At 40.5% G+C, this 13,043-nt stretch overlaps 1 protein-coding gene across 1 annotated transcript; it reads right to left on the reverse strand.

Annotated features, from left to right (window-relative positions):
• Positions 1-5,286: 5,286 nt before the first annotated feature.
• Positions 5,287-13,043, reverse strand: LOC100534428 (insulin-like growth factor 3; the record flags this gene model as incomplete). Its single annotated transcript, NM_001279636.1, is given in 4 exon segments — positions 5,287-6,517; positions 7,720-7,898; positions 10,821-10,965; positions 12,988-13,043. Coding segments are annotated over 4 exon segments (549 nt in total). The 3' UTR covers positions 5,287-6,337.

Consider the following 13,043-nt stretch of genomic DNA (forward strand, 5'->3'; position numbering starts at 1 on the left):
AGAGATTAATCATAATTAATTCAGGGTCGATTCAGGGTCACCTATACACTTTCTCAAAAAGGAAAGTTTGAAGCCTAATTTTGAAAGTACAGAGGATGTCCGTCTCTTAAACTGGGAGCTGGAGGAGGGACCTGAAAGCCAAAGGCTCTCCCAACCAATCTATTTAAATCTCCTATGAACAACAAGTAAGCCTGTGGTCTGACAGTGAAATGGGTGATATGCTACTATGATGTCTTCAAGATAAGATGGAGCCTGATTATTCAAGACCTTACATTTGAAGAAAGGATTTTAAATTTAACAGGAAGCCAATGAACAGAAACCAATATCAGAGAAATATCTCTCTCTAGTCCCTGTCAGTACTGACAGTCCCTGCTTCATTTTGGATTAACTGAAGGCTTTTCAGGGAGTTTTTAGGACATCCTGATAATAATGAATTACAGTAGTCCAGCCTGGAAGTAATAAATGCATGAACTAGTTTTTAGCATCACTCACATCACAGACAGGATGTTTCTAATTTTAGAGACTGATGGAAACATGCTAGAAGTGTTATGCAGCAGTTGAATTCTGTAAGTTTGTTGTCCCATACCACATATGATTAACCAGCTAAACACAGCACACACACACACCTGTCATACGCACATTCACCACCACTACTTTCTCTCTTTAAACAACTCCTTATATGGGGAAGGGATTCCTTATGTTGTGTCTTATAAGGGGGACAACATAAGAGGGCGTAAGTGTATAAAGGGGGATGGACAGACTTCCTCAATTTGGTTTCTGCATTCACAGTGTTGCTGGAGGCTAGCACTGAACCCTGTGGAACTCCATAATTAACGTTTGTATCATGTAAATGGGGAGTATTTGCATGAACGAATTAAAGCATGTTACACAGATGTGATAATAAAATACTGTGGTCAGCAGTATTAAATGCTGCATTAAGGTCTAGCAGGCCAAGTGTGATTCGGTGAAGGTATGGTTTTTAGGAGTTTGCTTGTTTTGCATGTGTTGTTGTGTTTTATTATTTTTAATCTTTAAATAATGTTAAGTGTTTTATTCTTACAGTTTTATAGCATGCTTGTATTGTGACGTTTGTTTGACTTGTTTCCGGTGTCGTGCCAAGGTAGGTATCCCCAACAGAATGTGGTTCCCCTGTGTCAGGAGCACGCACTGGGCTCTCCAAACAGTATCCGACATTCTTGATTTTTAGTTCACAAACACTTCTTATAATGACTTATAATGACTCCTGAAACTTTGGATGTTTTAGCCCTTTATACAGTAAAGTTACAGGAGGATACAAATAATTAACGAGCAAAATGTTGTCGATTTGTTGAAATAATCCCGTCCAATAACGCATGAGAAGAATAAATGTATCATTTTTGTAACAACATTCATTTTTCACTTTTTCACAAAACTAAAACTTCACTATATTTGGCTGTAATAGAGGCGGAGTCAACTCCCAACGCAGGGGAAACAATTCTGTTGGGGATACCTACCTTGGCACAGCACAACACAACCCCCACCCTCCCACCCGCCCACTGCTCTTCCTGTTATGGAAGGTTTTCCATTTTGATCGAACCGTAACACAAGCACAGAGATGAGTCCACTGTCAGAGGCCATAAGAAGATCATTTGTAACCTTCACTAAAGCTGTTTCTGTGCTGTGATGAGCTCTGAAACCTGACTGAAACTCTTCAAATAAGCCTCTTGATGCATTCTCAATCATCCAGGAAAGTAAATCCCCAAAAGTTGAATCTGTTCATCTGGACGTAGCGTTTTGTGGGAGAAACGTTTCATCACACATCCAAGTGACTTCTTCAGTCTCAGCTGACTGCAGGTTTCCCCAAACCTTATAAACAGTACATTTGCATAATGACTGAAACCAGCCCACTGAAGGAACAATGGGCTGTGAGGTCAGTTCCTTAATCATAATTATGCAAATTCCCATGACCATTGATCAACAATCACTGACCAAAACCCACTGATCAAAGAACACTGATCAATGGCCATGAGTACCATTCACAGAGAGTTGGGGAATGGCTGCAATCACAGCATTGTAAGATGGTGACAGATGTACCCTTAGGCCCCCTCCTCGATTCAGAGATGGTCTTTCCCTCTTCACGTAAATGGCCTCCTTGACTCCGCGCTCAAACCAGCGTTCTTCCCTGTCCAGGATGTGTACATCCTCATCATTGAAAGAGTGTCCACTGGCCTGTAGGTGTAAATAAACTGCAGAGTCCTGGCCTGATGAGGTAGCTCTTCTGTGTTGTGCCATCCGCTTCGCTAGAGGTTGTTTGGTTTCCCCGATGTATAAATCCTGGCAATCCTCCTACGTCCAGATGAACAGATTCAACTTTTGGAGGTCTTCAAATAAGCCATTCCTCTGCAGATGATGTTAGCTGTTTGACAACTACTCTTTCAAGAATCTCTGGCATCCGACAAAGTGTGGAGACTGGCTTATTAGCTTCAGAATCATCACAATACTTTATTAATCCCTGAGGAAATGATGTGGTCACAGTTGCTCCAAGACAGTAAAAGCAGTAGCTAACTGAACTAAATTATAATATATTGCATTATTTAAACTTAAATTTAAAAAAAGATAAAAATAGCTTATATGATTAATATCCCAGTATTACACAAGATTAAGCTTAAGGCTTTCCTTCTTGATAAACCTTACAGTCGAGGCTGGATCAAGTGACCCATCTATTGGCTAAGCTACAACAGGCTTAGGCTGATGGGGTCCCATAGTGTTTAATTTGTCCTATTTCTGCTCTCATCCCCAGCAGATGGCTGCCCCTCCCTGGTTTTCCCAGTATTGTAGTGTCTTTACTCTAAAGTTCCATGTTGGTGTGCATTAGAGATATTAAGAATTTGAATTGAATCAAACTGAATTAAAGTGAAGCCCTGAAATGTGCAGTATTACAAAAATTGTTCCTTGTTTGAGAAAAAAAATAACCTGTCGACAGTCTGATGGAGGCAGGCACATCATTGTCAGTCTACAGGGTGGGCCATTTATATGGATACAGCGTAATAACATGGGAATGGTTGGTGATATTAAAGTCCTGTTTGTGGCACATTAGTATATGTGAGGGGGCAAACTCCTCAAGATGGGTGGTGACCATGGTGGCCATTTAGAAGTCGGCCATCTTGGATACAACTTTTGTTTTTTCAATAGGAAGAGGGCCATGTGACACATCAAACTTATTGGTAATGTCACAAGAAAAACAATGGTGTGCTTGGTTTCAACGTAACTTTATTCTTTCATGAGTTATTTACAAGTTTCTGACCACTTATAACATGTGTTCAATGTGCTGCCCATTGTGTTGGATTGTCAATGCAACCCTCTTCTCCCACTCTTCACACACTGATAGCAACACCGCAGGAGAAATGCCAGCACAGGCATCCAGTATCCGTAGTTTCAGGTGCTGCACATCTCGTATCTTCACACCATAGACAATTGCCTTCAGATGACCCCAAAGATAAAAGTCTAAGGGGGTCAGATCGGGAGACCTTGGGGGCCATTCAACTGGCCCATGACGACCAATCCACTTTCCAGGAAACTGTTCATCTTGGAATGCTGGGACCTGACACCCATAATGTGGTGGTGCACCATCTTGCTGGAAAAACTCAGGGAACGTGCCAGCTTCAGTGCATAAAGAGGGAAACACATCATCATGTAGCAACTTCAAATATCCAGTGGCCTTGAGGTTTCCATTGATGAAGAATGGACCCACTATCGTTGTACCCCATATACCACACCAAACCATCACTTTTGTTGTTCCAACAGTCTTGGAGGGATCCATCCAATGTGGGTTAGTGTCAGACCAATAGCGGTGGTTTTGTTTGTTAACTTCACCATTCACATAAAAGTTTGCCTCAACACTGAACAAAATCTTCTGCGTGAACTGAGGGTCCTGTTCCAATTTTTGTTTTGCCCATTCTGCAAATTCTGTGCGCCGATCTGGGTCATCCTCGTTGAGATGCTGCAGTAGCTGGAGTTTGTAAGGGTGCCATTTGTGAGTAGCTAATATCCGCCGAAGGGATGTTCGACTAATGCCGCTCTCCAGTGACATGCGGCGAGTGCTACACTGTGGGCTCTTGCTGAATGAAGCTAGGACAGCCACTGATGTTTCTTCATTAGTGACAGTTTTCTTGCGTCCACATTTTGGCAAATCCAACACTGAACCAGTTTCACGAAACTTAGCAAGCAGTTTGCTAACTGTAGCATGGGAGATGGGTGGTCTCGTAGGGTGTCTTGCATTGAAATCTGCTGCAATGACCCGGTTACTGCGTTCACCAGATATCAACACAATTTCGATCCGCTCCTCACGTGTTAACCTCTTCGACATGTCAATGGCTGTGAACAAAGAGAAACTTGTAAATAACTCATGAAAGAATAAAGTTACATTGAAACCAAGCACACCATTGTTTTTCTTGTGACATTACCAATAAGTTTGATGTGTCACATGGCCCTCTTCCTATTGAAAAAACAAAAGTTGTATCCAAGATGGCCGACTTCTAAATGGCCACCATGGTCACCACCCATTTTGAGGAGTTTGCCCCCTCACATATACTAATGTGCCACAAACAGGACTTTAATATCACCAACCATTCCCATTTTATTACGGTGTATCCATATAAATGGCCCACCCTGTACAATGAAGACAGGCTTAATGAATGCTGACAACAAGGTGCAAACCGCTGATTACACTCAGTACGAGGAAAGAGCCTCTGGAGAGAGATGAAACCAAGGATGACTCATACCAAAATACTGGGGAGATGAGTATTGACAAGGAAACGAAATGGTTCCTAATCTGAAGCACAAACATCAACTATCATAAATAGTAGTGGGAGTATTATGGCATGTGTAGTTGAGGGTTCTGCACTCTTCTGGACACAGAGCTCCAATGTTGTTCCTGGAATCTGTAGGAGGCACTCTTTAGAGTTATAGCACCTGACACTCCCGTGCAGATAGAACACCTGGTCACAACTTCAGCGTGGCTTCAAAGAGCACACTTTGTTTAATCACAAATCTATCAGTAAGACTTGCAGCTCTTTATTTATCCACAGAGGCCAGAGATGACCTTCAGGGCTTTTGGTGATGACTGTAGTTATGTCAAAGTAAAATGAGCCAGCAGCTTAAGATTACATTGAAACTGGAGGTTGTGTCAAGTTCTGTTTAGATTTATATGAACATAAAATGTTGTGAGATTTGAAAATACTCTGTAGTCAAACCTGAAGTCACTTTTACAGCCAAACAATGTAAAGCATAACAGAGCACCAAAGATGAAATAAGGCTTAGTATTTATTATAGTTACGTGCTCATTGTGAAATAAATAATGAATGCATTTAAAGACATTTACACAAAATATGTTCACAAACAATAAACACACAGTGGATAAAATTTGTCTTTTACCCAAACAAATATTAAAGCTAGTCAAGTCAGTCAAGTGCCATCAAAATAAGTGTGAACTACAAGTGACTCCACACAAGGTGGGGTACATAACAAAGTGTTTGGATTCCGATTATGAGTGCATAAAAAAGCTTATGAGAACTATTAACTACGGTATAGTGGCTGGCATGTTTCTTAACAGACACCACACCAACAGATGAGCACAGACAGAAGAATAGTGAAGAATCGGGCTGCTGAAGATATTTTCATGAGTTAGAGCAGATGTAGGGGAATTAGGTCTACTGTAAGTAAAGAGGAAAAAGCATTTATGGTGGTCTAGGATGAGGTAACATCTCAAAATAGATAAAAAAAATCTCTAAGAGTTTTGTGCATTTATGAGTAGATCACTTCTGTTATTTGCTTCATGTTTCTCTCCCCACAAACGTTATTTCCATTAGCTGCACGGATCACATTAACGTGAAGATATCTAGAGCACAAAATGAAGGCCTATAATGCTAAGTACATAAAGGAGTAACTTTTTTCCTGAACATTACTCATTCACCAAATTACTGGTGGCCTGTCTGTGGTTAGAACTGACTTTTGCTTTAATCAAAATCTAGAAAAATAGTTGTTTTTATGTATCAGTGTAACAAACAACCAAATATTCTCCATGAAGGGGCTGGATGTTAACCAAACACTGTCATTAACCATACATGGATTGCTGTTTATTGTGTTGTTATTGAAAGTTTGCTGTTAATCTGATTACATTTCTAAAGTTTGTGAGGTGACCTTTTATCTATGAACATATAAGAGGTTCGAGTCGCTGCACACACTCAAACACATACACTGTATGATTGCTTTTATACCAGAGGACTTCTGTGAGTTGGCAAAACTGTTGGAGAATTCGAGGAATATAAATATTATCTTCAAACTCTGGACTGTAAACCCATCATTCTTTAAAGTGCGCTCTTATTGGCTGTAGTCGGCTGACTTGTTGTTTCATGGTCACTCCTCCTCCTTTGACTTTGTGCCGAAGCGAAGGCTGCCGTTTCCTTCTGTATGCTTCCCTCTTCAGACTGCTGGGAGGCCCCAGGTACTGTAAAAGTTTTTTCTGAGATACTTCTTGGAACTGCAAGACACAGATCAGAATAAAGAGTTCATTAAATAATGAGGAGCTAAAGGCCTCCAATGCAGCTGTGAGTGTGTGTTATGTGGTCACTGTTGTTGATATTCTGGTGCTTCACACACATTGTGCTGGATCACTACAATACCAGAGAATTTCCCCGGCTTGGCAATACTATTACAGAATTCCAAATCCAGGAATATAAATATTCATCTCATAAGGTCAAAGTCTTTAGTGGCTGCAGTGCCAACTGGTTGTTTTCCTCTTTCATGACAGTGAAACTTTCTGCTAAAGTGAATGCTGCCTTTTTCTTTGTGACTTTTGTGGTTTTGGATTCAATAAATTGAAACTTTTTTGTCTGTGGCCAGTTGAAACCATGTCTGGATTTACTTGGTAGGCATGCCTTTAATAGTGACAGGTGTGTTCGAGGAAAACAACACAATATAAAAAATACATCTCCCAATCCTGATTTTCTGGCTTAGTGTTGATATATTTATTAAATGACAATGAGTCTGTCTAACATTCAGTAGGTATATGCACATATTCCTGCATTCTTATACAATACACGCTTATATGAAAAAGAAGGAAAGTGTTTTTCACAGCTCTGAAATAAACACTTTTTTTTTTTTACCATCTTTAGATATTTAATCAAAAATGGAAATAGTTGTGGATCACATGCTTGCAGTACTACCACAGATCACTGACAGAAGACTAAGTCCACAGTTGGTTTAGAAATGTTCTTTGGGATCTAATGTGACCTTTGGTAAAGGTCAGCAGGGACTAAGGATACAGGCTTGACTGTATTTCATACAATGAGCCAGTTTGGGTGAAGCCCAGTTAGTTTCTCTTTGAACCAGTGTAATCAATCCTCCGATAATGTCAAGGCCAAATGTGAACTTAAACAGCACAGTGGTGCAGTGGTTAGCACTATCACTTCACAGCAAGAAGATCCTGGATCACATCCACTGTGGAGTGGATTCTGGGTTCCTCCCACAGCCTGAACACATATAGGGGTTAGGCTAAGTGGTCATTCTAAACTGACTGTACTTGTGAAGCACAAATGATTGTTTCTCTCTCTGTGTGCGACCTTTGGGGTGTATTGTCATGAAATAAGCTCCCACCTTCACCCTGTTCATCTGAACTGGACAAGGTGAAGACAATGGATGGATACAAGGTATATGAACTTATTTAAACAACAGAGATCTTACCAAATTTGGCTGTGTTGTTGCATGTAGTGTTGTGGATGGAGAATATGTGGTCTGCTGGATCTTTGGTTTAGCACAGTACATCTCAAGGTGATGAAGTTCACAACCTGATGACAGGCAACACAGATCCACTATCCCCTTCCCTCTGGGCCGAGCGCCATAACCAGACCACAAGCCTTTACCTGCAGAAGAGAGACGTGTCACACACGACGTTCTTCTCTTTCCTTTAGCTATCAATAGCTTTACAGTCAAACAAAATCTCCTTTATAGAGTACAGTGGTGCTTAAAATTTACTGTGTCCCCTTATGTGGCCATAACAACTTCTTCATCTGCAGAGAATAAATGTGCTCGGACAATTCAGTCATTGTTGAACTATCGTGGCTGCGGCTCAGGAGGTAGAGCGTGTCTGCTAATCGTTAGGTTGGTGGTTTGATCCCTGGCTGCTGCAGTCTCCACGCCAAAGTACCCCCGGGCAAGATGCTGAACCCCGACTTTTTCCTGATGTGTTCATTTGGGTTTAAATGTCTGTGTGTGTGTTAAATGGAAAAACACTTTTCTGCATAAGAGCAAGTCAATTTATTATTTTATTTTAACATAATACACTGCTTACTCTGAAAACACATCAGGTCACATTCTCAACATGACAAAATCATCTATGCTGATATTAACGTGTTGGGAACAAAAGGACGCCACATCATTGAATTCAAAGACATCCCAAAAACCAAAGTGAAAAATATGTGGCGGGCTAGTCCATTAAGCCGAAATTTTATTGTAGCAACTCAAATTGGTACTATCAGATTTGGGTCAGGTGCTTCATCCTCTAGCAACTACATGTATACTCTCACCACATGAGGAAGCTAGGTCCCACTGCACCAGCATAAGAGCTGACAGTGAGAGTCAAGAGTGTTGTTATCTAAGCTGTAGAGGTCTATGTGGCCCTCCCATGCTTTCCTAGACCATCACTGACCCACTACCAGACCAGTCATGTGGAACGATGATGCGGGCAGCATTCTCCACAGCTTCTCCAGACCCTTTCACATCTGTCACATGTGCACAGGTTGAACCTGTGCACATGTGACAGATTCTGGTATTCAATTCTGGTATTCTATGGCAAACCCCAGGGGTACCCAGGTGTGAGCACAGGGCACACTAGAGGACGGTGGCTCTCAGGCCCATTAAATTTGTCTCTGTTTTGTCACTTACCAGTGGCCTGTTGGAGCTCTTTGTAGAGCTCTGACATTGCTCTTTCTATTTCTGCTTGCATGAAGGAGCTGATACCAGTCCTGCAAATGGTTTAAAGACCATTCTGTACCCCTGTCCAGCTCTGCTAGAGTAAATGCCCGTCTCCTGGAATCTCTTCTGTGTGCTTTACACTGTTCTGGGAGAGACACATCAAACCTTCTGGTTTGATGCAAGGGACCACATTACCTGGACCCAACAGCATAACCTCTGCTGGGTCCAGGTATCACCTCATGCTACCAGTGGGAACAATGACCTAGCCAAATGCATAACAGTCAGAAAAGATGAGGAGGAAAAATATCAGTGGCCTGAAACCATTCGTGCTTGGGGACTTGTCTTATTGCTGCACCTTTGAGCACCTTTTGTTAATTTCATTAACATCAAAGCAACTGAAACCAATAAAAAACCCCTCTGCTACCTAACTGACCACATCAACATCCTAGAAGTTTAAATGACTTATGCTCTGATTAATTCCTTCCTGGTGTTTAACTGATGGCAATTATGAAGTGCATTTAAAATCATCAGGATTTATCCTCTGGAGCACAGACATGAAATCTACAGATGATTTCATGTTTGTCTGCAAAGAACTCAAATGACTTGACCTATTACACCGACTCTGTTTAAATGGTTTATAATGTTATGTCACTGAAAACAAAACATAAAATAAATGCATAAAAATGATAAGTTTACAACAAAACATATTCACAAACTAAAGATAAAAATTGTTTCATAAACACTTTTTCACAGATTTAGCCTATATATATTATCATTACCTTTGCCTTCTCTCTAATTTTAAACATGTGTTTACAGTGTAGAAGTAGAATATTTTGTCCTTTGTATATTATCAGTGCACAATTAGGAACAATTCAATCATAACATCTCTGAGCACTGAAGTGTTCGTCAGCATTAGCGTGTTTGCGAATGGATTAATGACAAGCAGCACATTGTCCTGAAAAGATGGAATAAAAATCAATACAATTTATCTTCTTTAAAGCCTCTTTCAGTCTTTATTTCTAATGTTTCTTTTCTTGACGAGACCTTTGAATGTCTCTAGCTTGGTGAATATGGTAAACATTACATTCCAGATGTAGTCATGTTTAATACTGGCATTGCTGTTTCTGGCATAAACGAAACATGAAACATGCAAAAGTTTTAGCATAATCACGATATAGGCCAAAGAACAGAGTGCTTCTGAAAGAGCATATCTGCGGCTGCTTCTGCTCCCTCTCTGTACCTTTGTACTGCTCTCAGATAACACTGTTTTAACAATAAGACTATCACACAGAAGCACAGTGTCCTGGGGAGTATCCTGCTATTTTGATGCACTGCCACCAGTCTGATAGCAGATGCAGAGGGTTGCCTTGGTTAGAAGAGAGCAAAGGTAACCAGGTGAAAAGTGCAGTGGGTAACTGCATTGGTACGAGTACTGTGCAGTGGAAGTAATTAAAGTTTAAATCCTCATTATAGGGAGAATAACAGTGTGTTTAGCTATTATCAAACCTTTATTACATTTAATACATCCGTAAAATTACCTTCATTTGTAGTTATGATTGCACCATTCAAAATGTTGGTAATTTGTTGTTTAATATAGTATCTCACCTTAGCACCTTTCAAAACACGAATGAACAAACAGGTGAAAAAACTCATGAAATAAACTTCAGAAAAGGAAACTAAGCACATTAGCACACTTGTGTCAGTGCATCTTTACAGATTTAAACCTGGAGCTTTTAGTTTTTAAAAAAAGTTCAGCTGCTAGTCCTCAATTTGACTAATGACTAAAGAAAGCTGAGTAATGTGGGCCCATCCTGCTGCTTGACGCATCAAACTCACAGTAAAGCCACAGCTTGTACTTAAGGCAGACTCACGTAAATAGATTCCACGGTCCCCACAGACAAACATGAGGTCACTGAGCAGGTCAGAGCCACATCGGACTTTGGCTGTCTCTGCACACAGTGGCCAGCTTACCAGACAAATGCTGGAGTAAAACATGCAGATCTGCACACACAGCACCTGGAAACAAGAAGAAAACCAGAATATGAGACAGATTAAGTGTTTAGGAAATGCCACCATTTTTATACATATTCCTCCTTTTTTGACACTCCAAATGTTCAAAAAGTAAATGAAACTGACTGACAAGAAGGAGAGGCCTGTTCCATTAATAGTTTCTGACTGGTGTCTTTGAATAACCATCCAGTGCAAGTTTCAATATTAGGTCCAAAGAAATCTCAATGCAAATAAAGGAAGACATCATTAGACTGAAAGTACAATGATGGATATCAGGGAAATTCTGTTGACATTGCATGAATGACTTTTGAACCTCTTCAAGCAGGAACGCACTGTGCAGCTTAGCAACACCAAAATGCCCGAAAAACCACAGAAGACATCTAAAGCTGACTGACTCAAGTCAAGAACACAGCAAGACAAACCAACGACCCAAGTCTGTAAACAAGACACGGCTTCATGAATTTAAATACAGCCTGCACAGCATAAACATCTTTGGATAAATTAAATATTGGCAACAAAGAGGGACAGCACACAATCATAGTGGATGCATCTTTGTGTCACTGGCATGGATGGCTGCTGGCTTTTCAGTTAATGAAGAGGCAAACAGACCCACACAAAAACAGCAACTGATGGCAGCTGCAGTAAAGGTCCAGCAGCTCGTCTCAAAGGAAAAATGCATCTGCTGATGTCCATGGGTTCGAGACCTGAAGCAGTCACTGACTGCAAATGATTTTAATTCAAGTATTAAGAACTACCATTATAGTCTAAATGATGTTAGTTTGCCCTGTTACTTTTGGGGCTCTGAAAATGGGCAGTATGTATGAAAATGCATTAATAGGTTAAAACTGTTGAATTAAAGCAGCAGTACTTCAGCCACATCCTAATGATTTCATTTTAAATCCACTGTGGCAGTGTACAGAGGCAAAATTGCAAAAAAAATGTACAATTGTCCAAATACTTATGGCTGTACATTTATTTATGATCCTGATTTTACCACAGAATAGTGTATTAATGGTATTTTTGTTGTACAATGAGGTGATATCCTTGAATATTTCATTAATAGTGAAACATTTGGATTGTTTAGGCCATAGTTGAACTGAAACATCAAACATCCTTCCCCAAGCACACTACCCAAACTGTCAGTTCGACTCTAGCCACTGGATTAATTTAACTAAACAAAGACAACAAAACAAAAAAGTGGGAACACTATGATCTCTGATATAATCACCACGTCAGAGTAGACATTCTGTACAGTACAGATTGATAACCTTCAGTAACCAACACATATCTTCTGATATTGTTGAGAGTAGACTGCAGAATTAAATGACAGGTCATACTATTGTCTCTATTGTTAAAGGCTCAGAGGGAGCGTTAGGAAATATGACCAGTGGCCTTGGAAAGATAGCTCCCCATTTACTTTTACTTCTTACTTCTTTTACTACTAAGTAGTAGTAAAATCGTGGCTCAAGAGTTGGGAGTTCGCCTTGTAATCGGAAGGTTACCGGTTCGAGCCCCGGCTCGGACAGTCTCGGTCGTTGTGTCCTTGGGCAAGGCACTTCACCCGTTGCCTACTGGTGGTGGTCAGAGGGCCCGGTGGCGCCAGTGTCCGGCAGCCTCGCCTCTGTCAGTGCGCCCCAGGGTGGCTGTGGCTACAACGTAGCTTGCTATCACCAGTGTGTGAATGTGTGTGTGAATGGGTGAATGACTGGATATGTAAAGCGCTTTGGGGTCCTTAGGGACTAGAAAGCGCTATATAAATACAGGCCATTTACCATTTACTACTTACACTATACACACGTTTTTTCACTAAGACTCAGGAAATTAATAATTAGCTAATAACGGATTCCTGGAATGTAGTGCTTCTGCAGACTTCAACATTTAGTTTAGAAAGATGAGCTTTTTTTCTTTATAAAAAAAATTAAAAATTAAAAAAATAAAATAATGACAAGCAACAATGTTTAAAACACCATCTAAAATACAGTATGTTTCTTTTCTATCCCACCTAAAAGATGTGAGGCAAAGCCCTACCTGGAGTGTCTGTGGTCTGGCACGGGGACAGCACAAGGAGCACATCCTTTCTGTGT

This window comes from Oreochromis niloticus, linkage group LG20 (assembly GCF_001858045.2).
Source record: "Oreochromis niloticus isolate F11D_XX linkage group LG20, O_niloticus_UMD_NMBU, whole genome shotgun sequence".
Classification (NCBI taxonomy): domain Eukaryota; kingdom Metazoa; phylum Chordata; class Actinopteri; order Cichliformes; family Cichlidae; genus Oreochromis; species Oreochromis niloticus.